The sequence below is a fragment of the Wolffia australiana genome, chromosome 16 (genome assembly GCF_029677425.1).
Source record: "Wolffia australiana isolate 7733 chromosome 16, ASM2967742v1".
Taxonomy (NCBI): domain Eukaryota; kingdom Viridiplantae; phylum Streptophyta; class Magnoliopsida; order Alismatales; family Araceae; genus Wolffia; species Wolffia australiana.
Genome location: NC_135850.1, coordinates 11,306,433 through 11,332,440, shown reverse-complemented (window position 1 = coordinate 11,332,440; position 26,008 = coordinate 11,306,433). Strand labels below are relative to the sequence as shown.

The 26,008-nt window shown below is 41.8% G+C and overlaps 3 protein-coding genes across 4 annotated transcripts; 1 reads left to right on the top strand and 2 right to left on the bottom strand.

Moving 5' to 3' along the window:
• Window positions 1–876: 876 nt before the first annotated feature.
• Window positions 877–5,378, top strand: LOC144713485 (SAP domain-containing protein). 2 transcript variants are annotated; one of them, XM_078588077.1, is made up of 6 exons: window positions 877–1,142; window positions 1,227–1,269; window positions 1,876–2,978; window positions 3,635–3,799; window positions 3,909–4,060; window positions 4,807–5,378. In XM_078588077.1, exons 3-6 carry the CDS (start codon window positions 1,922–1,924, stop codon window positions 5,239–5,241), a joined length of 1,809 nt encoding a protein of 602 aa, XP_078444203.1. In that variant the 5' UTR covers window positions 877–1,142; window positions 1,227–1,269; window positions 1,876–1,921; the 3' UTR covers window positions 5,242–5,378. The 2 variants fall into 2 exon arrangements, with proteins under 2 accessions (XP_078444203.1, XP_078444202.1); XM_078588076.1 differs by having other exon boundaries at window positions 877–1,269.
• A 6,087-nt stretch (window positions 5,379–11,465) lies between these two features.
• LOC144713884 (pentatricopeptide repeat-containing protein At2g02980, chloroplastic-like) lies at window positions 11,466–13,776 on the bottom strand. The gene is made up of 2 exons (XM_078588614.1): window positions 12,146–13,776; window positions 11,466–12,048 (listed from the first exon to the last, which is right to left on the bottom strand). The coding sequence occupies exons 1-2, from the start codon at window positions 13,766–13,768 to the stop codon at window positions 11,647–11,649; spliced, it is 2,025 nt and encodes a 674-aa protein (XP_078444740.1). The 5' UTR covers window positions 13,769–13,776; the 3' UTR covers window positions 11,466–11,646.
• A 7,181-nt stretch (window positions 13,777–20,957) lies between these two features.
• Window positions 20,958–24,374, bottom strand: LOC144713943 (thioredoxin domain-containing protein PLP3B-like). The gene is made up of 8 exons (XM_078588686.1): window positions 24,183–24,374; window positions 23,776–23,850; window positions 23,635–23,682; window positions 22,005–22,147; window positions 21,822–21,894; window positions 21,583–21,644; window positions 21,355–21,452; window positions 20,958–21,271 (listed from the first exon to the last, which is right to left on the bottom strand). The coding sequence occupies exons 1-8, from the start codon at window positions 24,264–24,266 to the stop codon at window positions 21,165–21,167; spliced, it is 690 nt and encodes a 229-aa protein (XP_078444812.1). The 5' UTR covers window positions 24,267–24,374; the 3' UTR covers window positions 20,958–21,164.
• Window positions 24,375–26,008: the final 1,634 nt, after the last annotated feature.

Below are 26,008 nucleotides of genomic sequence, written 5' to 3'. Positions count from 1 at the left end.
TGCTCTACTCCCTTAATCTTCACTTTATGCCACATCGACTTTTCGTCGTGGACTTAGACCAATGTTATTTTTTTAAACATAAAAAATGACATCTTCCCTTATCTTTTGCACATAGGACACCGAAACACAGCCCCTGATATTTCCATTCACTAAATTTAATAGAACTTTATTATAATTTTAATGCATTTCTTGGATGTGCGGTAAATCAAAACTCATAACTAGGGTTAGACATTTAAGACCGAGGACGAGTTTGACCTGATCAAACCGGGACCGTAGGTTCTCGATTTGAGGGTGGACTGGTTGATCTAACATGTTTATGTTCAAGGGACAAACCGGACCAGAACCGGAACTAAATTATTACATAGTTATTTAATTTTTTAAAAATTCTAAAAATATCAAATCCAACTCGCCAGAAATGTTTCTATTGAGCTCAGCATAGACATATATTTGACTATCCATAAGCACCCTCTTGATATAACGGATATTTATAAACATAAATGTTATATTTTGACTTTGAAATTGGCTAGTCAACTTGATGAGCCGGGGACGGGTCCGGGCTTCAACCTAACAAGTACCGACGAGAATCGGACTCGACGTTGAGAAACCGTTAGGTCTTTGCTAAAAACCCGCACCGGACCGGGACAGTCAAACCCTAATAAACAACATTCCTTAATAGATCTAGCTATTCACAACACTCCTTGATAGATCTAGCTAATCGTGGGCGTCCATTCAGTGCACCTTTTAATCACGAGTCCCACCTGACACACGTGAAACGCGATCATCCTGACCGTCCATCTCTCGATCTTTCGCTCACCGATCGATTCGCACGTGCGAAAAATTAAATAAATGCAAAAATTTAAATTTCGGAGGCCACTCCAAATTCATAGCAGGAGATAGAGAGAGAAAGAGAGGGAGAGAAGGGGGGCCTGGCAAACCCTAGAAAAATCGTCGTCGTCGTCGTCGTTCTTCAGCGATTTGATCGCATCGGCTGTGTTCTTCCTTGATTCATCTATCTCGTTCTCGCAGTTGTCTTGTGTTGTTTGTTTTTCGTTTTTTGTTTTGTTTTTTTGGTTAATTTTTCCTCAGGGAATAGGCAAGGATCCTGTGAAAGAGGAAGGCGGGCCGTTGAAAAGAGGGCAGCGGTCGCTCTTCGTCTGAGCTTTTCTGTCTGTGCTGCATCTGAGTTAGGGTTCCGTCTAATGCCTCCTTTTCTGTCGTGAAATTAGGGTTTTGGTCTCGAGGTTCGAGTCTCCTGGAGCGAGCGCCGTGGTAAGTTCGCTTCACCCTGCATTTGCTTCCCATTTTTGTTTGTGGGTTCTTAGTGTATTATACTTGCTCTACTCTCATGAAAAGTTTTTTCTCAAGGTGTTGCTACTCTAAAATTCTCTTCATTACTTTAACTCTATTGACCAAACAGTCATGGGTAATCACGAAGATGGTATCCTTCCGAATTGGATGAGAGAATCCTTACTATTTTCTTTCTTCCCCTTAAAATCTTAATTTGGCAAACAGTAAAGAAAACAAAACTGTCTGAGCAAAATATTGGAGGTTCTGTTTTTAGTCAGAAGAAGGTCAAATAAGATATGCAAGCAATGGGCCAAAAGCGGCCTTTTCAAACTGTTGTGTTCTTTTAATACGAAATGGCAAGTAATAATGAAATTAAAATTAATCAATAACATCAAACAAAACGGTTAATCTGGTTACGTTTGGTCCGTCTAGTCTTAGGTTACGTATTATGAGTTATGGACAAAAAAAAATCTGAAAGAACTGAAGAACTTGCTGCATTTTCTCTGGTTTTTTGTTTTTCTAATGATTTTCTACGCGTTCAATTATTTTCGGATTTTAACTTAAATGTATTTTATTTCATGTCCAAAGCTTCTTGGGTATTATTGGGGGATCTGGCCAGAGGCAGTTAGTGAAAATGCCGACGGGGTATTCGATTCTTGATAACCGCCCTCTCGATCACTGGAAAGTATCTGAGCTGAAGGAAGAACTTCGGAGAAGAAAAATGACTACCAAGGGCTTGAAAGAGGACCTGATCAAGAGGTTAGATGAAGCTGTTCGAAATGAAAGAGCTCTTGGTAAGGACCAAGAAATTGCAGGAGATCCCGAGTCTCAAACTCATCCTCAGGATATCAATTCCGATGTTCATGAGCCCCAATCAACGGAAACTACTGGATTGGAGGAGGGCGCAGATGATATTAAGATTGATGAACATTTGAGCTACAAAAAGCCTGAACAACATGGTTTCATGGTCGACATAAATGCTGCCGTGGAGGATACAGGAATTGAAATTCCGGCCGAAGAACCGACTGAAGCTATTAATTTGGAGGAAACAGCAGAAGAGAAGACTGATTCTGGTACGCAAATGACAGATGGTAATATTGTAGATCAGGAAAAGGATACAGATCAAAAGTATGATGCTAGCTGCATGAACTCAGAGCCAGGTGTAGTTGAACCCGAAAACCAAGAATCCGAGGTCAGCCCTGCTGTAGATGTTGAAGTGAAGTCTGTCTCAATTTCTACTGATTCTGTCTCTTTGAGTGAAAAGTTCGACCTGAAAGATGATTTAAATGCTACAAATGTCCATCTAGAAGAAGAGCCCGTTAAACGAGAGGTTGCTGATTCACAGCTGCTGGATATTAACGTTGAGCCGGATGATAGCAAACTGCCTTTGGGCGAAGAAGATGACGACAATGCCAAGAAAATTGATGTTTCAGGCGTGGGTTCTCCTGAAAAGTTGAATTTAGACAGAAGTTCGGGTGATGAATCCATGGATGAAGATGTTCTTGAAACGAAGCAGGCAGAGCCAAACGATAATTCTATTGAAGAGGGAGGTCTGAAAGGGGTTCGAGATTTGCATGTTGTTAAGGAGGAGGTTTCTGTGAATGTCGAAGAAGGGGGGTTTTCGCCTGAGAAGAAGGATGTCGTGCATGAGGGAGAAATAAGTGCATCAGTGGACAAGAGAAAAGCTGAGGGTAAATAAATTTTTTTATCTTTGCTCTCGTTAAACTTGTATACTTATAAATTTATTTCAAAAAAAAAATTCCAACCTTTTTAATTTTTGGGGGCGTCTGCATTTCGTGTTTGTATTTTTTTTGTTCATTTAACATTTCTCAATACTCTGTCATACGCTCTTTGGCGATTCTATTTTTGTAGTCTTTGTGTTGTTTCCGTTGCAATATGTTCACAGCATGCATTATGATGACTACTCTTAAAAACCATAAGATGACGATGATCACGACGATAATGGCATAGGCAACAGCATCACTGTCACTGGCATCATCTATGTCATGATCCTAATCATCAACATCAGATGATGACAAAATCATGATCATCATTGCGTTTACGAAGAATTTGATCCATGTCATTGTCCGTCATTTTTGTCCATCGTCATCGTCCATCAGTTTCTTAGATAAGATAGAGCATTTAATCATGTTGTCATTTGCATGATTTCCCTCAGGCCATCATCATCCATATGCTGAATTCGTAAGTGTCATCCATATACTTAGTGGGTCTGTGTTTTACATTCTTCCATTTTGTAACGTTTTCCTATCATCTCAATCACACTTATTTAAAAACGATTTTCAACAAAAACATTAATCTGTTCTTCATGTTGACGCTCTTCTGTCAGAACAAGGCTCGGGGGGTACCGCAGAACCGGTGAAGAGGCAACGACGCTGGAACTCAGAAAGCATCAACATCCCTGAGAAAGTCGTTAGGCCCACCACACCGAAGGAGGTGTCTGTAGTGCAGACAGCACCTAGGCTTGATGCAGTGTCCCCCAAGGAGCGCATTGGTGGGTATTTATCGTCCTCTCCCTCTATTATCCGCGACACTTTGTTTCAAATCTTTTGTAATTCGTATTTTGAAGTAATTTTTTGACTTTTTTTCCATTGGCTGGGCAGTTTCACCATCGCAAAAGACCCCAACGACTTCTCTGAGAATTGACCATTTTGTCCGTCCCTTCACTCTCAAGGCTGTCCAGGAACTGCTGGGCAAAACTGGCACTGTTTCCAGCTTCTGGATGGACCACATTAAGACCCACTGCTTTGTCACTGTAAGATGGTTCCTCTTATTTTCTCTTCTTCCTCCTCTTTTCATGTTAATTGTCTTCGGCATCGTCCTAATATCCATCTATTCTTTATCTTTGTTGACATCATAATTGTCCTGTTCTTCTTCCTCGCCATCATTATTGTCTCCTAAAAATCTGCGTTTTTTCCACTCATCATCATCATCATCTTATTTTTCTTCTTAATACCCACCGCTTGGCAGACGAAGTAAGCCTCATCATTCTCTTCTTTATCTTCTTCTTAAAGCACATCTAACACGTCACACATCCCGGGAAGTCTCTATCTTGCTCTTTGGGTCATAATTTTGAACTTTAAAGCATGTTTTTGTCCAAAGCATACATTTTCCCAAGCTCTCAAGTAGACATGGTTGTTCTGTTCTGTTCGTTTTAAACAAAAAAAAATTCGCACAAAAGAACCGCACAGGGCCTTGCTCTTTCTTCTGTTATTATTTTTTTTAAATGAACAAAATTCGCACATTCACACAAAACTAGAACAAAATTCGCACAAAGCAAACAAAAAAACTTCACACGGGTCTGTGCGATGTTCTGTTCGAATTTGTTTTTGTTCTGTTCAGAAAACCGAATAGAATTAACAGTTCGCACAAATTCGCACAAAAAGAACAGAACGACCATGTCTATGAGTCTCAAGTTTACCATTCAAGCCGAATTCTTTAATTTCAATTCATATTTTGTGGTCATCGAATGTCTCAATAATGCAAGAGATTATTCTGCAGTACGCCACAGTGGAGGAGGCGGAGGCGACAAGGAATGCTGTGTACAACCTCCAGTGGCCACCCAATGGCGGTCGTCTCCTTGTCGCCGACTTTGTCGATCCCCACGAAGTCAAAGCCCACGTAGAGGGCCCCCCTCAGACATCGATCCCCGCCGTTGCCCCGACCCCTGTTACTGCCCAGTCAGAGCGCTCTCCGGCGGGACCCGTGGCCAGCCGCCCACCGCCACCACACGCTCCGGCAGTGGTAACGGGGGTGCGAGAAAAGCCGCAGTTGTTGCCGCCGCCGCCCCCGCCCCCGCCCCCGGCAAATGTGGCCGAGCTGCCAGTGTTGACCTTGGACGATCTCTTCAAGAAGACGAATGCCGTCCCACGCATCTACTATCTGCCTCTGACAGACGAGCAGGTCAACGCCAAGTCTGCCATGGCTCAGCGTTGACTTTGACCTCCCTATTGACTTTTGTCTGTGTTTCTGACTGTATGGACCTCGGTGATGAGCTTCAGAGTCATCATCTTGGTGTTGACTTTTGACACGTGAAGAGTTGAGAATGGAGTCAAGGGACTTCAAAGTTTTCAGCAGTGAGTCTTGAGAGGGAGAAAAAGTGATAGAAAAGGATACAAACTTATTCAAGCATCCTTGCGTCTAGACAGGTTGGTCTGTTCTGTTCATTTGAAACAGAGAAAAAATTCGCACAAAAGAACTGCAGAGGGCCTTGTTCTTTGTTATGTTCTTTTTTTGTGCAGAAACGAACAAAATTAGCACATTCGAACAAAATTAAAATAAAATTCGCACAAAGCGGACAATAGAACCGCACAGGGGTCTGTACGAAGGTCTTGTTCAAAATTGATATTGTTCTGTTTGGAAAACCGAACAGAACTAACAATTTCGCACAAAAGGAACTGAACAACCATGTCTACTCTCATCAAACTTATTCAAAGTAATATGTTATTACAGGGAGTTAAAAGAACACAGCTGTTAATTTCTGCCCATAGTATCTCTACTTGTATAGAAGTTTTTTTTTGTTGATTTATGCATCTTTGTTCCTTTCTCCTGTTCCTGAGATTGAAGGGAGTTTGACATGATATCAGTACTTTGCATGCTATTTTGAGGGTTGTATCTACTACTGAGGGCAACAGCAATGATTGCTGTGCTGCTGCGCCTTGGCCTTGACAGAGGACTGGACTGATATATGATGTTGCCATCCTTTCTTTTTTTCAAATGTGTCATATGGCCTTGCCAAAATGCCCGGCCTGCCCTTTTGAAGTTGACCCACGTTACTGCAACCATTATTTCTTTTTACTGTGCTGTCTCATTATTTATTTTGAAGTTGGCCAACCAGGGGCCTTGTTTTGCCAGTCCCAGTCTGCTAAGACAGTGAGGAGGCATGCCATGCTTTGTCTCGTCGCTCTCCAGCCTTCACATCCATAGTGCACATTCTTGACCTTGTTGGCTAGCCGAGTTATACCATCAAAATTCAGCATACTCTTCTGTTTCCTCCCCTCAACATTGCTTTTGTGGCTGGGTATTCTTGTTTGTTGCTAGTTTCCTGCCTCTTTCTGTACTTATGGCCAAGGAGGAAGGAACATTCATTTGTGATATCGGTGCGTCACTTACTCACTTGGGGGGGAAATGATATACTCATCTTTCCAAAGGGGCCCCTAGAAACCTCTTTATTGGACATAATCTGCATCAGTGGCATAAGTATGCCCATAATACTCTCTCCGACCTTGAGGCCAATTATATTATCTAACATACAAACATCTCCGCCTACAGTGGCATTTTGATGATACACTCTTCTCTTGACTATTAGATTGTATGATTCCTGAATTGAGTCAGTCACATAAGGATGCCATTCAGAATTGTCATGCTAAATGTGATGATGAATTAACAATAATAGCCTTTGTGAATCAATCTATGCTCCAAGATAATTGTGCTGTCTTAGAGTATACTAATGAGCTTCATGCCCCATGTAAAGGATTGTTTTAATTCTCTACATATAGACTAAAAATAAGGTATGTTAGTTTATATCGTTGTTGGTTTTTGAGTTTAGTTGATAAATTTATAAAAATCATTTCTCAAAGAAAATGTAGCTACTTAATGATGGGTAAGGATTGTGTCTGCAAGGAACGATGTATATTATATTATATGGTGATTAAAAATATGATGAATGATACTTATAAAAATATCACATAGAGAGATGAAGAAAATGACAAGGTGAGAAGGTGATAGCTTATAATTAATACAATTAATATGATTGATACAAAGGATAGTATTTAGGGCATAGTGATATGAGAAAGAAAGAGAAAGAGTGAGACAGAGGATGAAGTGATGATGGCAAGATAGGGAGGTGGTTAGATAGGTAAATATGTATGCAGATCGCAAGTGGGAAGGCAAAAAAGGTCTTAGGCCCCTAGCTAGGCGGCATTCCCTGCCAAGAGGCCTGCGTGCTTATTGGGAGGGCGCGTCCGCGTTTTTGGCTCACGACATTAAAGGATTGAGTCATTATGGGTAGCGATGCCCAAATACCTGATCTTTCAGGCCATTGCCCCTGTACGCGGTGATACACTCCAGACAGTGCACATGCCCGTCCACGCCCAAGGCAGGATGGATCAGGTACGATCAGCGTGTGCTGGGCGGGCGGGCCGATCGGTTTGTGCACGTGCGCGCCAAGCGCCACACGTGGGCGCCAACGCTACGCACATGCGCCAAGCGCCGCACGGGAGCGCGAAGTGCTGCGCGCGGGTGCGGGACGAGCAGGCCGGGCGGCGTGCCGCGGGTGCAGCGCGCGGAGTTGTGCGGGGTGCCGCGCAGTGGCCGCGCGGGCAGCGCGTGCATTGCGTGTGCGGGGCGCGGGGCCGGGAGACATCCTGCCAGGAGACTAAGGCATGTGGCACACAGATAGCACTGAGACGGCACAGAGGGCGCGTAGCGCTCCTGCGGGTAGTGCTAGGTGTGCAACGCCCAGCTTGGGGCGTCGAATGCAGCGGCGTCGCGCAGACTGCGTGCGAAGGTGTTGACATGGATGCTGGCGGCATGTGTGATTGTCAAGGCAGGGGTGGCGTGTGTGATCGCCACGCCCGCGGGCGCGCGGCGCCCGGCCCGGGACACTTGTGTAGCAGCAGAGTGGGCGCGCACGCAGAGCGGTGGCCTTGAGGCGGTGTGGCGACACTACCTCGGTGCAGAACGCCTTGTCTCGTTCCTTGTATCACCCCTCGTCTTCCCCCATGTAATGATCCCAATGATGATGTACTCTTTGATGATATTAATACAATGACCCTATTCCCTGACAGGTCTGCGTCCCCACCATCTCCTCTAACCCCTTCTATGTGATCTTAAGCATTTACAAAGCTTCCGCTGCAAGAGATCAAGGCTGCTCAGTGTTCTGCCCTGAACATTGAGGCCGGCACACGCCAAGTTCGAGCAAGAGACCTAGCTTGAGATTTGACCATGTGACACATGGTGTTAGGCTCCAAAGTATGTGACATTCCTACACAAAGGCCTGCGTGCTAACTGTGGGGATATGTTCATGTACTAGACTTGTGATTGGAGATTGAGTTCTTTACTGCGATTACTACAAACACGCACTGCAGGTGGTGATGCTTGACCCTGATCTTTAAATCTATCGCCCTTATGGTGCCCGTGGTCGTTCAAGTGTGGCAGATCAGGGTGTGCGGGCCGTCGAGAGCGCGTACATGGGCGCCAAGCACTATGCGCACGCAAGACGCGCAGGCTGGGCTGTAGAGGCACAGTGGCAAGCAGGAGCCATGCGGGCACGTGTGCGTGCATTGTGAGTATGGTGCATGCACATCACGCACATTGCGTGTGTGAGGCGCCGAGTGGGAGACATTACGCCATGAGACTTATGCATTGGTGCATCGAGACTGCCAAGACAATTGTGGGCGTGTGGCACCCCCAGGGGTTGTGCTGGGTGTACTACATCTAGTTTGAGGCACCGAGCACGGCAACGTCTGCGCGGACTGCTTGTGATACGTGTCAGCACAGAGCATCAAGGCTGGGATGGGCCGGTGAATGGCAGAGCCCCATGCTCATGAGCGCGCGGTGCCCGGCCCGTGGGCACATGTGTAGGCGATGGGGCCAGCATGCGCATGCACGGAGCGCCGGGCCTCAAGCCGCAGGAGAGACACTGCCAAGGCAAATGACGCCTCGTCTCGTTAATTCAGTATCTTCCCTCGTCTTCCCCCATGTAAGATCCATGACTACAATGTAACCCTTTTATGATATGAATGCAATGACCCTATTCCTATACGGGGCTGCTTCACCACCTTCTCCTATCCTATTCTAAGCAATCTTAAGCTATAGTAAAGACTTCCGCTGGAACAAAGCAAGGCTGCTCAATGATCTGCTCCAAGCACTAAGACTGGCACGCGTCCGATTCAAGCATTGTTCCTAGCTCGGGATTTGAACGCGTGACACATGGAGACATGCACCATGTCTGTATACTGCTTGATCTCACATGACGACGTGCATACGCCTGTCCCCACTTCTATATAAAAATTCACATTGAATGATTAAAAATAAAGGCATTGCATCGTGAGGAGATTTCCGATGCCATTTCAGTTTGATTTCTCTATTTCCACCACTGAAGTGACGCCACACAAGTGCCCCATTATTTTTGACTTTTAGAATCTCAATAATGATTTAATTGATGCCTCACATATTTTTTACTTGTTCTCTGAGATCATATTAATTGATGCCACCTTCCGGATTTAAATAAAATAAAAATACATTAGTCATTGGACATTATGACATTACTAATTGTTATGCCATAATCTCATTTTTTTAATTATTAGCTGCACTAAGACTGGAAACCCTTTAAATAAATCCTATAAAATAAAAGTCATGAAAATATATTCTGAATCATAAAAAATATCTCATTGCATATAATTTCAGAAAATTCATAAAAATATATTCTGGTTCAGTTTTTTAAAGAATACAATATCACAAAAAATTTTAAAAACAAAAAATCCTTAAAAGTCAGAATATCATTTAAGTAACAGATTTAATCATTTTAGGTTGGATAACATGCATATATAATCATTTTAATCCAAATAAACATGTAGGTTTCATGGTATTAACCCAATAATTATTGTGTTATCTGCTACCAACTCCATACTCTACTGATTGAGAGTATTTACCTCCCAACATAAGCATTTATATGATCTTCTCGGTGATACAGGCTGTCTCTAGTGCCAACTTCTCTTGAACCCTATGGAAGTCAATGGCAAACTCAAGCAAGATAACAATGAATATGATATCGGTCCTTTCAGTACCTCATTGGGGAAACTTATCTATTTAGCTCATACATGACTAGACATTTCTTACTTTCTGAAAGTTCCGAGTCAAATTATGCGTCATCCTAAAGTATCTCATTTTAAGGCAGCCTACCAGATTTTGCATTACTTGAAGGGAACGATTCATCTTAGACACACATTTACCTGCAATATGTCCTTCAGTCTTGAAGTCTAACTCTGACTATGTTGGATCACAGGTCAATCTCAATGATACAAATGGGTATTGCTCTTGTTTTTGTCGCCACCTAAACACTTAGCACAACAAGAAGCAGTCTGTTGTCCCGTTGTACAGTAAAAAAGCTGAATATTATGCTCAAAGGGTACATGTGAAGAATTTCAGTTCCAAGGCATCCTCTACGAGTTAGGAGAATAAAACTCACAAGAAATTTGATGTAACCTTACATCCTCTCTGATGCAACAACAAATCTGTGATTCAGCCTGGCCCATTATCCTATTTAACATGACAGAACGAACCCCCTCGAGATCAACCATCATTTTACTAAAGAAAACTTAAAAACAAACTCATCAACATTCTTTATATTCCTACCAAACACAATTGGTTGATCTCCTAACGAAAGGCCTTTCTTAAGACCAATATGCTCTGGTGTCCAAGCTTAGAATGCAAGGCATTTATTCCTCAGATTGAGAGGAGGTATTAAGGACATTATGTAGCACGTGAAACTCACATGCAACACATAGATGTTACACATGACAGCTGTACCAAATATTGGGCAGTTTAATCAATCCTAACATTTATTTTTATATATCCCTCCTATATTTAATAGAAAAGAGTCATTTTTATCTTCTTCTCTGCTCGATATGAGGGGAGAGACGAGAGAGTGAGCAAGGGAGAGAAAGAGAGGGAGAGTGAGCAAGAGAGAGAGAGAAAGCAAAAGGTTGTTAGAGTTGGGCCACAAGAGAGGAGAAAGATGAGGCAGGAAGAAAACAATTAAAACAAGATTAATTTTACTGTGTACTCGTCAGTATAATACAGGAGAAAAGTTCTGAAGAAACTTGTGGTGGTGTGCCATGCTGGGCAAGACTTCTGTACCATGTTCGTGAGGTTGCGACCCTTCAAGAGAGGAAAAGGGATAATGCGAAGAGAGGGAGAGATAGATAGAGATATAAAGACAAGAATTTGGAAACATATATTTATTAAGATCTAAAGAATGCGAGCCGCCGCCAACTTTGTAGGAGAGAAGCCCGACGAAAGAAACAGAAATTATAACAATGTTACTGAACCAGATCATGACTTAAAAAAATCATGGGAGTCAGTGTGAAAGAGAAACCATTTCCATTTTTTCTAGTCAGCTTTTGGTGAAGGCAGTAGCAAGAATGTGAGAAATGATGGAGAGAAATAGAGAAACATATACTGCGTGTTGAGAATAATGTGTAAATATAGATTTATAGACAAAAGTAAGTGACTATATTAAATTCTGTTCAATTTATGAACAGTGTCTGGAACCATCAGCTGTAGATTCCACCATCTCTTGAAGTGTTGTTTTAAGCTCACACTGCTCTTACACTGCCTTCACCAGTAATCCCCGCAGGAGCAAGTCCCATTCTTGAAGTGGTGGTACCGATTGACATCCCTGAGGAAAATCTCCCTTCCAAAAACCTCAGACACAAGCTTAGCCATGGCGTGGCAGTCCCGGCAAACCCGGAGATTCTTCACAATTCTCAACGTCGTCCCCGGGGCCGTATTCAGCAACCCATATGCCATAGCCAACTTCTCACTGTGGTACCTCAAGCTCCTCTCCTTCTCCTCCTCCCTCATCCCCTCATGCAGCACCAGCCCCGTCTCCGGCACATACCCCACCATCTTCATCTCCTCCGCCACCATATCCATCATCCGCCTCAGCTTCGCGTCTCCTCTCCCCGCGAAGAATTCCTTCACTTCCCCACCGACCTCCATAGAACTGCACCCGGGCACCTGTTCATAAGTGCCACCCTTGATATCAGCTATAGCTTTTAGCACAGTGGCAAGCAGTCGAATAATTAGCATGTCATCAGAGCCAGTCCAGAAGCACCTTCCCGGCGCCCTTCTCCTTCATCATCTTCCTCGCCTCCGCCGCCGTCTCCCAGTCCCCCGCCGCGGCGCAGACGTTCGCCAGGTTGACATAGTCGCCGCCATGCGAGCCGTCCATCTCCACAACCCTGGCAAAGACCTTCTTCCCCAGCTTGACGTCTGCATGGCTGGTGCATGCAGCCAGCAAGGTCCGCCACAGAACCGACCGGCCCGGGCCGGCGTCTGCGCCGGGCACCGCGTCGATAAACTCATAAGCCTGTTGCAGCCGGCCAGCCCGGGCGAGAAGGTCCACCACACAGCCGTAGTGCTTCAGCTCCGGCGCCACGCCATGCACATCCTTCATGGAGTTAAAAATTGAGAGACCCACGTCAACCAAGCCGCCATGGCTGCATGCAGAGAGCAGCCCAAGGAAGGTGACCCCATCTGGCTCTTCCTTCCTCTTAAGCATTTCATTGAACAGCTCGACGGCGGCTGCGCCGCGGCCGTGGAGCGCATAGGCGACGATCATGGCGGACCAGGCCTTGGTATCCCTCTCCGGCATTGCCTCAAACACTGCCTCTGCGTCGTCCAGGCTGCCGCACTTGGCGTACATGTCGACGATGGCGGTGGAGAGCTTCACAGAGGGGAGAAAGCCGAGGTTTTGGGCCAACCCATGAGCCCAATTCCCCATCTCCAGCGACCCCAGAAGCGCGCAGGAGGAGAGCAAGCTGAGCAGAGTCACCTCAGTCGGCTGAATTCCCATACTCTGCATTCGTCTGAACAATTGCACAGCCTCCCCTGGCCTGCTCTTCTTCATCATGGCATTGAACGACACCGTACAAATCGAAGAAGACGACGACAACAATGATAACGATGATGATGAGCTTACGAGATCGAAGAGAGATCGAGCCATGTCGAGGAGGCCAGACTCGGCGTAGAGACTGATGAGAGTGGGGAGAACAAAGGGGTTGAAGAGGAGGCCGACCTTGACGGCCAAGGCATGGACTTGCTTCCCCTCTGCGACGGCCTTGGCGGAAGCGCAGGCTCTGAGGACGGAAGAGAAGGTGTACCCATCAAGAGGAACGCCGAGGAGAAGCATCTGCGAGAGGAGGGCGACGGCGGGAAGGGAATTGGGGGCGCGGGAGTAGCCGCGGGCCATGGAGTTGAAGAGGAAGGGGAGGGGTGGAAGAGGAATTTGGTCGAACAGTTGGTGGGCGTAGGCCATGGAGGAGTCGGAGGGATGAAGGCAGCAGAAGGCGATGAGATGGGTGATGGTGGGGGGGTGGGATTGGAGGCCGGACTTGACGGCAGCGGCGTGGAGCTGGCGGAGGTGGCGGAGGGAGCGGCATTGGGGGAGGAGGGAGAGAGGGGAGGGGGAGGGAGACGGGTTTCTTGTTGGGGTGGGGGTGGGGGTTGTGGCGTGGAGGGGATGGGCGAAGGGGGGAGGGAGGAGGGGGGAGGAGGAGGAGCCGAGGAGAAGGCCATTGGCCATTTGTTGTGTCGTCTTTCCTTGGGCCTGCGGAGAAGTGGTTTCAAAGAAAGAGGGGATTGGGTTCTCGTTCTCTGATTGGCAGCGTTGGCCCATTTGTTGTGTGTGTGTGTCTATATCTCTGTCTCGGCCCATTTGCTCTCTCTCTCGGCCCATTTGATCTCTCTCTCTCTCTCTGTCTCTTTTGACCCATTTGATCTCTCTCTCTCTCTCTCTCTCTCTCTCTCTGTGTCACGGCCCATTTGCTCTCTATCCTCTCTCTCTCTTTCGACCCATTTGCTCTCTCTCTCTCCCTCTGTGTCGGCCCTTTTGCTCTCTCTCTCTCTCTCTCTGTCTCGGCCGATTTGCTCTCTCTCTCTCTCTCTCTCTATCTCTGTGTCTCGGCCCATTTTTTCTCTCTCTCTCTCTCTGTGTGTCTCGTCCCATTTGATCTCTCTCTCTCTATCTCTGTGTCTCGGCTCATTTGATCTCTCTCTCTCTCTCTCTATCTCTGGGTCTCGGCCCATTTGATCTCTCTCTCTCTCTCTCTCTATAAATATATATATATATATCTGTGTCTCAACTCATTTGCTCTCTCTCTATATCTCTGTGTCTCGGCCCATTTCCTCTCCCTCTCCTCTCTCTCTCTTTCGGCCCATTTGATCTCTCTCCCTCTCTCTCGCAGTGTCACGGCCCATTTGCTCTCTCTCTCTCTCCTCTCTCTCTTTCGGCCCATTTGATCTTTCTCTCTCTCTCTCTCTCTCTCAGTGTCTCGGCCCATTTGCTCTCTCTCCTCTCTCTCTTTCGGGCCATTTGATCTTTCTCTCTCTCTCTCTCTCAGTGTCTCGGCCCATTTTCTCTCTCTCCTCTCTCTCTTTCAGCCCATTTGATCTTTCTCTCTCTCTCTCTCTCAGTGTCTCGGCCCATCTGCTCTCTCTCTCTCTCTCTCTCTCTATCTAGTTCTTTCTTTTTCTCTCTCTCTCTCAATCTTGTTCTTTCTTTCTTTCTCCCTCTCTATCTTGTTCTTTCTCTCTCTCTCTCTCTATCTTGTTCTTTCTTTCTTTCTCCCTCTCTATCTTGTTCTTTCTCTCTCTCTCTCTCTCTCTATCTTGTTCTTTCTTTCTTTCTTTCTTTCTCTCTCTCTCTCTCTGTATCTTGACCTTTCTTTCTTTCTCCCTCACTATCTTGTTCTTTCTTTCTTTCTCTTTCTCTCTCTATCTTGTTCTTTCTTTCTTTCTTTCTTTCTCTCTCTCTCTCTATCTTGTTCATTCTTTCTTTCTCTCTCTCTCTCTATATATTTTGTTCTTTCTTTCTTTCTTTCTTTCTCTCTCTCTCTCTATCTTGTTCATTCTTTCTTTCTCTCTCTCTCTCTATATATTTTGTTCTTTCTTTCTTTCTTTCTCCCTCTCTATCTTGTTCTTTCTTTCTTTCTTTCTCTATCTATCTACCTATCTATCTATCTATCTTGTTCTTATTTTCTTTCTCCCTCTATCTTGTTCTTTCTTTCTCTCTCTATCTAGTTCTTTCTTTTTCTCTCTCTCTCTCAATCTTGTTCTTTCTTTCTTTCTCCCTCTCTATCTTGTTCTTTCTTTCTTTCTCTCTCTATCTTGTTCTTTCTTTCTTTCTCCCTCTCTATCTTGTTCTTTCTTTCTCCCTCTCTATCTTGTTCTTTCTTTCTTTCTTTCTCTATCTATCTACCTATCTATCTATCTTGTTCTTATTTTCTTTCTCCCTCTATCTTGTTCTTTCTTTCTCTCTATCTCTCTATCTTGTTCTTTCTTTCTCTCTCTCTCTCTCTTGTTCTCTCTCTCTCTCTATCTTGTTCTCTCTCTATCTGGCTCTTATTTCTCTTTTTACTTATTCATCTCTTTATCTCTCTTTTTCTCTCGTACTTTCTTTCATTCTCTCTCTCTCTATCTACCTCTTTTTCTCTTTTTACTTCTCTATCACTTTTTCTCTCTTTCTTTCTTTCTCTCTCTCTTTTTCTCTCCCTCTGTTTTTTTCCCAATCTATGTCTCTTTTTCCCTCATAATTTTTTCTATCTCTCTCTCTCTATCTATATATTTTCTCTATTTCTTTCATTCTTTTGCTCTCTCTCTCTCTCGCCTTTCCCTCCCTCTGGCTTTCCTATCTCTATCTCTCTCTTTTTCTTTCTTTTTTTCTCCCATTCTCTCTCTCTCTCTCTCTCTCTCTCTCTCTCTCTTTCGCCTTTCCCTCCCTCTGGCTTTCCTATCTCTATCTCTCTCTTTTTCTTTCTTTTTTTCTCCCATTCTCTCTCTCTCTCTCTCTCTCTCTCTCGCTTTCCTATGTCTTTTCGTGGTCTATCTTTCTCCTTTTCTCTCTTATTTCTTTATTTCTCTCTCTCTCTTTCTCTCTATTTATCTCTAACTACATTATAAGTATTCAACCACAAACGCTTCTCAGCAGTCAGCAAGCTATCACACAATACATTAAACAGCTTCACAAATTCAAAAGATGAATTGGAAGTTGATACTGCAATAGAGGAAAATCACTAGGTTGATATTTTCTGATGTTAAGCTCATGTAAATTAAAATTTAAAATGGTATTTTTCTTTGAGTTTTTCGGGAAGAGTGTAAACTGTGACTTCATTATCCATGTGCGCATTACCTGTAGAATTTATGTTGTTTGAATTTATTTGACAATGGTTATGCACCAAATGATATGTGTTTTTGCATTTTCAGTTAACATTTAGCTTGACACCAACTTTATGAGTGGTCAATGAATATATATTTCCATATGTCATGATGAATGTAGGATAAATCAGGATAATTTGGAAAAAATGTGTCAAAAATAAAATCTCTATGATTTGACAAGAGGAAGCTTGTGCTTTCTTACTGATAGAACTAACATCTTAATAAAAAGGAATCATTCAGAAGTTTCCTTGTGTGTTAATTTTATCTTTCTCCATATTTAATGGCATGTGTTATGGTATCCATTTCAAAATAAAAATATTTGCCTCAACATATGTTAGTCAATATCTATAAGAATAATATCTTATAATTTTTATTTTTATCAAAATTTTTAACAAAACCATAACAACATTATTATTTGACTAAAATGGGTATTATATCTTTTAAATCTAAAATGATATGTAGTGATAGTGGTTCATTTTGAAGTATCCTTTGTGTCATGGGTGTGGGCGAGTGGGATCTGTGTTTAATAAGGGTATTAATGCTCGCTCCATGCAGATAAAAATTTTTAAACGTTCAAACTTACATATATAAAAACCCCCTGGGTGGCATCCAGGGCACGACTAGATCGGTCTACGAGCACAAACCTTGGGTTGGTCGTACACGACATTGTGTTTTTTCCAATAAAAAAGTATCACATTATTCCTTGTTTATTTTTCTCTAGCTCTTGCCATAAATCATCTCTCTAGGTTTGTGTATTAGTTTTTTAACATAAATGGAAATTGATGAAAATTATTTACATTTAATGATTAAATGAAAAAATATGATCCTCTAGGCTGATGTATCAGGCTAGTTATAGACTACATCCGCCTAATAACCTTCATTGGCTTCCAAAATTAGTTTTGACATATCATCATATAGATTAATTAAACACGGATTGATTTAACTAAGTTGAGAGTTCCAGCCCATGGGTTGCCGAGCTACACCTCTTGCTTTAGAAGATAAACTTGATTGTATTGACTCACTCATGTAACCCTTCTATTATTGGTTATTATGTATGTGTAGTGCCTCGTTTCTTGGCACTCCTGCGTCAGTGCTAAGTAGCCAATTTCAGCTCCGCCAGCATTTCATCCACGTCGTCTTCGCTGATTCGCCGTCAAGGGGTCCCGCGATCTGCGCCAGTGCTATGCAGCCAATCAGAGGGCCTGAAATTGATATAAAAATAGTTAAACGAATGGAGTAGATCTCCATTGTCTGATCTTCTTTAAGAAGATCGGACTGCTGATATCATATTCGCCTCTTTAAATAAGCCCAAAAAGACAAGATATTCAGGCCAGGTTGGCTCGAAGCCTGATCTCTTTTTTCACTTTGTTTTCTTTAAAGATCACAGCCCGGTGGGGCGTTATCAATAAACTCAACAATGGCCCGACCCGCTGTGACATTTAAACGCCTAGTGGGATTTTGAGTCCCATATGGAAAATTTCAAAACGATGAAATAGTATATTTATTTCAGCGCTAACTGTATGATGAATTGAAATAGCATACCTCTCCAGCGCGCGATTGACTTCTCCTTGGGCCTCCATCTGGACCTGTTCTCCTTGTGGGTCGGTTGTGCACCTACCTGCCAGGCACTTCCCCTTGCGGGCTGTGGCTGGCTTGAGCTTCACGCTCGCTGGCCTGCAGCTAGCTAGGGCTCACACGCTTGGTCAACTTCCTGGCTGGCCCAATATAAATGTTTCTTTCTTCTTCGTTAATTTTCTTTATTTCCTCGTTCTGTTTATTTCTTCAACTTCGTTTTCTTTCCTGCAATAGCATATATACATACTAAATAGAGCATTAGAAAATTAAAAATGTCTTAAGTATTTTTTTTTACTAAGAAATTTTTTTAGTTGTATAAAATGCATAAAAAATGACATAAAATAATGCATTATTTTATAACTTGCTCTATTCAGTGCATGTGATGCAAAATCTTATAAAATTGGGTCAAATACACATGAAATCATCCCAAAATGATCCCAAAATCTTACATGACGCATTTTGGGTTTATCAAATCCCTCATTTTCTTGGCACTCTTAGGATGACTTAGGGTATGGTCAATAATGATTTGAATTTACGTTAATAATTTGTCATTCATATTTGAAGTAATCAATATTAATTTTATAAACCTTGACTCATTAAACCTTTCTGTTATCATTAATTGTTTATGTATAGTCCCTCAGTTTCTTGATGCTCCTAGGATGACCTAGGATATGGTGAACTATCAAACCCCAGTTGGTCATCCGAGCTAGTACTCACTCATTCAGAAATAATCTGATAACTATTCTCTAATATTACAATCCCCTGGCCAAGAATTTCATTGCATCATATTCCTTAAGTTGTCTGCTCAAATACTTAGGCCAGAAAATCCTATATTAACCACTCAGTCATCTTCATAAACACATCATACTCATCATATGATTGGTTATTTGGATTGGCCATACTCTTCATATGAGCGGGACCAGAGTGTGTCATTTTATACATGAATTTTTATGTCCTTCTTGAATATGTATAATACATACTTAAAAACTAATGATCTTTGTATTATGATATCATCATAGTTCCCCAAGTATGATCATGTATCCATGGACTTTATCAGAAGCATCATATGCATTATATGTAGGCAGTAATCCAATCACACATTCCATATCTCTATCCTTGTCCATTAATATAATAAATGTAAATGCATGTTTATTATAGGCACCAGGAGTTTTATTATGGCTATTTGGAAAACATAGATGTACATATGGCCTATTGGGTCAATAAACGATGTGTTTTATATTGACATTTGAAAAATATGAGTAAATAAATCCAAGACATACTACAAATATATGTCAAAAATCATATTATTCATGCATGTTTTGGGTATTAATTAATCAAATATGGCAGATCATTAATGCTCAATGAAAACTATTTTTAAAAGTATTGCATGCCTTTTAATTTATTAACCTTATCCAATTTTTTCTTAAATATAATTTCTACATGCTTAAAATTTTATATTGGCTAATTTTTACAGTTTTCCCTTTTATTCTGTGATTTCTCAGGTTTAAGGCACTGTGCCACATGTCAAAATCTAGTAAACTTAGACTTTGATGCACTATTGGTTTACAAGGTGGCAGAACAACTTTTTTGGTTGTGGGATGGCTTTTGTCAGTTTTCTAATTTATCAGTTAATTGAATTCACCTCATGTAAGACTATATTGATTTCAGAGCTGGATAATTCTGCCATTTTTCCTCTTTTGAGGTTAAAAGACTATCATGAATATTTTATTCAAGTTTTAACTTGGACCTTTTTAATGCAAGACTGTGTTTCTTGAATCGTTGTCTGCCTTGTGAATCTCTACCCTTAGCTCAATGTATCATTCATTTACATTCTCTTGGTCCTTCTAACTATTCATTTAAGAAACCTCCCGCGTGGTCACCCATTCCAAAATGCTCACACCACAGCACGCTTAACTTCGTCGTTCTCCCTCATAGTATCCATTTTGGCGAGCTAAGCAGCTCCTCTCTCTCTCTCTCTATGTATATTGATCATGGTCTTATTTTCTTCACAATCACTCAGTTATAGAACTTTTGAGGGAACTAATTCAATCATGAAAGACACTTTAGAAGTCATAGGGTTGATCTGGTTGGTTTGGCCAAACCGACCCTTGGATCGACTTAACCAACCAATCTGATCAATCTGACTTGCTACTACACTGACTAATTCAATGGTGAGAAATAAGTTATACATGGAGACAACTAATCTGTACCTTTTTTACTTTTTATTTGACTAATTAAAAGGCCAGGTCAACAGTCAACTCATCTGTATTTAACCCACTTTTTAGTTTTTTTCTTTCTTTTCATTAGGTTAATATGTCAACAATTGGAAACGTATACTATCTAGAGAGATGAAAAGAGAATGAAAGCAAGAGCAGGATGGAAAGAGTGAGAAGTAGTGGAGAGAGAGAGAGAGTGATGGCAAAGCGGCGAAGAGAGAAGGGAAAGAGAGAGAGACAAAGATGGAGATTCATAGTGAGAAATAAGAGGGAGATGAAGAGAAAGACTGAGTGAGAGAGAGATGAAGAGAAGGCAACAGGAAAAAAGATGAAGTGAGATAGGACAGAGGATGTGAAAAGAGAGATGGAGAGAGAGAGAGAGATAGATAGATAGGGAGAGCAATGGCGAAATAGAGTTGGAGAGAGATAGGAAGAGAGAGAGAGAGAGAGAGAGCGAGAAAGGGATGAGGAGAGAGAGAGAGAGATGAGGAGGGAGAGAGGGCAGACCCTACAGGATCCTTCTACATGCACAAATGACTAGATGGAGTGAGATAGGACAGAGGATGTGAAAAGAGAGATGGAGAGAGATAGATAGATAGATAGATAGATAGATAGATAGGGAGAGCAATGGCGAAATAGAGTTGGAGAGAGATAGGAAGAGAGAGAAAGAGAGAATGAGAGAGAAAAACGGAGAGAGATGTAAGAGAAAGAGAAACAGAAAGGTATGAGGAGAGAGAGAGAGAGAGAGAGAGAGAGAGAGAGAGAGAGAGAGAGAGAGAGAGAGAGAGAGAGAGAGAGAGAGAGAGAGAGAGAGAGAGAGAGAGAGAGAGAGAGAGAGAGATGAGGAGGGAGAGAGGACAGACCCTACAGGATCCTTCAACATACACAAATGACTTGATGGAGATTTTTTACCAGGAAATGTGAAACAAATGTAAGGTTCAAACTCTGATTAAGAAAATGATGTGTGAGAACATCAATACTTCCATGAATCAAGAACCGAAAAGTGGGACAGATTTAGAGAAAAGTTTTTTGCATGGATCTTGGAAAATATCAACCCTACATTATATTCCAACATAGATTCCCACTGAAGCTCCCCAAAAAAAATCCACAAATCCCCCCCCCCCTCTTTTATTCTGAATCTGAGCCATCAGCAACTGAGGATCTTATTGTCCGCCTACCATAATTATCATCATCATCATCATTGTCAGGGTCATCCTTCTTCACATCAATTATACCTATCAAATGGTCACCAACACACAACAAATGATATTTTAAGCAACATAAAACAAGAAAAAACAAGGGAAAAGTTTATCCATACCTTTCCGAATCAGTAAATTCTCCAAAGCCTTCGTGCTAAAATCGTCCCTATTTCCCAGATCTTGGAAACCCACCACTCTGTCTACGGCGATTCCCTTTCTGTAAATAAACTCAAAATTAATGATTTAATAAATTAATGATTTAGTGAAGTTTAATCATAGATAGAAAAACTCGTTAGACATTCGAAATAATGATTAAATGAAGTCAATTAAGTAAAGTGGAACACGACCTGAATAGAATAACACATGGCAGAGTTTTGACAGCTAGCTTTGTCACGAAGAATGGCGCGTTCTTTAAAAAATCAAAATTACAAACACGTCAGATATCTATAAAAACTGAAATGGGATTATTGCGGAGAAGACAGAATCTAAATTAAAAAGGAAATAAAAAAGTAAAGCAGATGGACCGAGATTCTGAATAAATCAATTTTAACTCGAAAGGGCCAAATGAGATTGATCGAGAAAGAACCTCAGCATCCAGTTTAATGAATTTCGCATCGACAAAGCGGGGTGCGAGGGATTTCAGATGTTTGTCCATAATCCTGTCCAGAATTATTATCAATGACACAGCGCTCTTCTTCAAAACCCAACTAATGATGATAACATTTTGATAAATCCCACTTATTCAGGAAAAATATGGACGTGGAATTACTTGCATCGATAGAACTCCCCGTGGTAAAAATGGCAAATGGCCTTTTCAGTTCCAGTCACTTCCCCCAAGAAGTCCCCTTCAGAGATTTCTCTATATTCCCCATGGCCTTTTCTTTTCAAAGCTTCTCTCTTCTCTGCTTCTTTCTGCACATGAAACAAATCAACATATCATGCCTTAATCAATCGACTTTGAAAAATCTGTGGATGTAAACCACGGTTTGGCATAAACGATGATGAAGACACGGGGAAAATTACAAACATTATTGCCCTCATCATTTGTCCAAGCCCAACCATGGATGATGATGGGCTTATTAGTAGATGACAATGATGAAATAAGCATCATCTGCAGATGATGACGAATGGACTATGATGAAAATCTGCCGATCATCATCCACATTCTGCCAACAATAACAATGGAAAATAGAAAACGATCAAGATGAATAATCATCATTGTCGTCATCATTCTGGTTTCCAAAAGCCATCATCATTATCTATCAATTGATCAAGAATCATCATCATCGTACATTCTAGCCCAAACATGAATGACAATGATGATGAGGAAATTTGGAGATGGCGATGACAACTAAGTCCTTGTCTGCCACAGTTCCATGAACACGATAACAATGGTGTGTGGACCATTGTCACTGGAACCCAGTTTCCAAGAGCCATCATAATCGTTACCGTTCTCGTCATTCATCCAAGCCCAAACATGGATGTCAATGATGATCACAAGATTTGGAGATGACAGATGATGACAACAAGTTCATCATCATTCACTGAACCTTTTTGTTTGATGCCAACAATAACAATGCTGAGTGTGAGATGACGGTTAGGTTTATGAATGGACATCGTCAACCTTGTTTGCCGTACAGGTGACGTCATTGTCATCCATTGGTTGAAGAAGAATAATCATTGTCATCGTCATTAATACAAGCCCAAACATGGATGACAATGATTATGACAATGTTTGGGGATAAGAATGCTAAACTTGTCAGTGTCCGTCAGCCCTAGTTCAGTGCCAACAATAACCATGGCGAATGGACAATGATGATGATGAATCATCATCATCACTGACGTACAGTTGACAAGAACTGTCATCATCATCTGTCAGTTGATGAAGAATAATAATCGTCAGAGACATTCATCTAAACCCAAACATAGATTAAAACAAATTCGTCATTGTTCACCAATCTTAGTTCCATGCCTATGATAACAATGGCAAGTAGATGGTGACGATCATGTATCATCATCATCATCATTGACACCCAGTTTCAAAGAGTCATCGTGATGAATAATCTTCGTTGTTATCATTTATCTAAGCCCAAATATGGATTACAGTGATGGCAAAATTTGGTGATGACGATGACAATGATAAGTTCATTATTTTCCATCGACCATAGTTCAGCGTCCAAAAAAACAATGGCAAGTGGCCGATCACCATGATCAATTATCAACGTCACTGACATCCAGTTTCCAAGACCTTCCATATTTATCTATTGACGATGAATAATGATCATCGATTTTCTTAGCCCAATCATAGATAAAGATGATGATGGTGGGATTTGGGGTGACTCTTCATTACCCCCAAACCCAAGATTTTATTATATTTCATCGGTACAAGAACTCTATACCTTCAGAGCTGCAATCCGGTCAGCATGTAATTTCTCAAGTTCAGGATCCTGGAAACTGAGGAGGTCAGACAATAGCATCAACCAGGCCAATAGATTCAATATCAACTGCAGAAATATTTCTATGAACTTGGTAAAACTCACATCCATCAGCTCATCCAGATCAACCTCCAGGTTGGCCGCACTAGATGTTTGTCCCTTCCCCTGAGCAACCATTTCCTGAGAAACAACAACGCTGAGGCACAAATTAGATCCAAATGCAAAACCAAAATCCAAAACAACAAACAGAACTCCAACGATGATTAATAGATCATTAAAAAAAAGAGCTTCCTGGAATCGGCAGCTTCCTAATGTAGTGAATCTGAAATATCATAATTAGGGCAGCTTCAGTTCGGCCCTGTTTCCACGATCACCGGCAAATCTCAACGACCATTGATTAATTACAATCATACGGACACCCACGAGTCCAAAAAAGAGTAAATCACATCAAGATAAGCAAATATGAACCGGAAAAGATGAGCAGAAGCGTGGAAGACGGAAAACCAACGAACCTTCTGGTAATCACGGGCAGCGGCCGCCATTACATTCCCGAAATTCAGAGTGGACATGGTCGATCGAAACGCGTCGGGATCCATTCTATCTTTCTTTGCTTCTGTCAATCGCAACAATCAAACTTCTTTCGATCGCCAAAGACTGAACAGAGATTGAACTTCTGGCAATATCAAAATTTTCTTGTGGGTTTTGAATAAGAAACCCACTTTTTAAGAAAGAGGCTCTGATGGATGACGGATGACGTATAGGGAATATGGATGACGGATGACGTATAGGGAATATGGATGCCGGATGACGGATGAAGGATGAAGCGTGTGGATATGGATGACTGATGATGGATAAGGGACTATGGAAGACGGATGCTGGACTACGGATGACTGGTTGTCGATGACAGGTGTCTCTTTTAGATGATGGATGATGGACGATGGATGATGGATGATGGATTATAGATGACAGATATGGATGCCTGATGACGGATGATCGATGACTGATACCGGATGGCGGATGATGGATTACAGATGTCGGATGACGAGTTATGGACAACTGATGCCGGATGATGGATTACAGATGATGGATGACGAATTATGGACAACTGATGCCGGATGATGGATTACAGATGATGGATGACGAATTATGGACAACTGATGCCGGATGATGGATGACAGATGACGAATGCCGAATTATGGATGACGAATTGTGGATGACTGATGGCCGATGATGGATGCCATATGACTGATGATGGATGACAGTTGACAGATAATGGAATGTGGATGTCAGATGCCGGATGCCGCATGCCAGGGGAAGGATGATGGATGGCAGATGATGGATGATAGATGGCAGAACGGATGGGAAGGCAATCAAAATCTGTCATCTGTTACAGAATCTGTACTTTCTGTCCAAGGGGTTGGACGAAACCGATGATGAGACAGACATAGGACCGTTGTAAAACTAGAGTCAAACACATAGCACTATGGGACAAAATACATGAGGGCTTTTGTCTCATCTTACAGTCCAAGGTCAGGATGGGTGACTGATGACAGAGACAGAATATATGATGGATTGTCATCTGTCACTGAACCCTTGTGGGGACACTCTCAAAATGACAAACAAAATGACTAGCCTCATAGAGTACCAAAGATATAAATCAAGATGAAATGTTGGTTCAACTGTAAAAAATATTATGACACCCCTGATTTATTGATTACTTGAGACTTCCAACAAGGTAATGACTTCTTCTAGATTGAGCCATTTATATAAGTATTTAGATTTTGTTAATGTTTCCCCGATTGAAAAGGATTTTGTTTACATCTCGTATCTAGATAAAGTTGATCATACTTGCATATTTCATGTTGTCTGACTAGGTATCATTAAATGCATTGAGTTAAATGAATCATTAAATGCTTTCCAGATTGAGTTTGACTTCCTTCAACTGTAGTAAAATTGAAAACTAATACCGCGTAATTTTATTTATATATATATATTTATCTTGTTACTGAAAAATGTCAATGGGAGTATCTACCTATAATGTGTTAAATGCCAATTTATATGGTGAACAATTTGACACAAAGTAAGAATTGAATGAACTATGTGTACATCACGCAAAGTTGAATCAATGTCAAAATATCTCATGTTACTCCACGGAATATACTTAATAATGGCTTAGGACATTCACACTAAAGGAATTATCTCATGTTAACAGAGGAAGATATGATATTTTTGTTATTATCCATGATATATGGTAATCTTTGGCCGTAGTGTCAACATACCATGCCAAAAAACTCTGATTTCAGATTTTTCACATGGAGTAATCATGGTGAATTGAGAA

What these genes read in the sequence shown, in the direction of transcription:
- LOC144713485 (XM_078588077.1), top strand. Translation starts at nt 1,922, where the DNA reads ATGCCGACGGGGTATTCGATTCTTGATAACCGCCCTCTCGATCACTGG. An exon ending in GGACAAGAGAAAAGCTGAGG is followed by an intron (nt 2,979 to 3,634) that starts GTAAATAAATTT and finishes CTCTTCTGTCAG; the next exon opens with AACAAGGCTCGGGGGGTACC. An exon ending in GTCCCCCAAGGAGCGCATTG is followed by an intron (nt 3,800 to 3,908) that starts GTGGGTATTTAT and finishes TTGGCTGGGCAG; the next exon opens with TTTCACCATCGCAAAAGACC.
- LOC144713884 (XM_078588614.1), bottom strand. Translation starts at nt 13,768, where the DNA reads ATGGGCCGAGAGAGAGAGCAAATGGGCCGAGACAGAGATATAGACACA. An exon ending in AGGAGAAGGGCGCCGGGAAG is followed by an intron (nt 12,049 to 12,145) that starts GTGCTTCTGGAC and finishes ACTTATGAACAG; the next exon opens with GTGCCCGGGTGCAGTTCTAT.
- LOC144713943 (XM_078588686.1), bottom strand. Translation starts at nt 24,266, where the DNA reads ATGGATCCCGACGCGTTTCGATCGACCATGTCCACTCTGAATTTCGGG. An exon ending in GGGGAGTTCTATCGATGCAA is followed by an intron (nt 21,895 to 22,004) that starts GTAATTCCACGT and finishes AATTCTGGACAG; the next exon opens with GATTATGGACAAACATCTGA. An exon ending in CCATGTGTTATTCTATTCAG is followed by an intron (nt 21,453 to 21,582) that starts GTCGTGTTCCAC and finishes GTTTATTTACAG; the next exon opens with AAAGGGAATCGCCGTAGACA.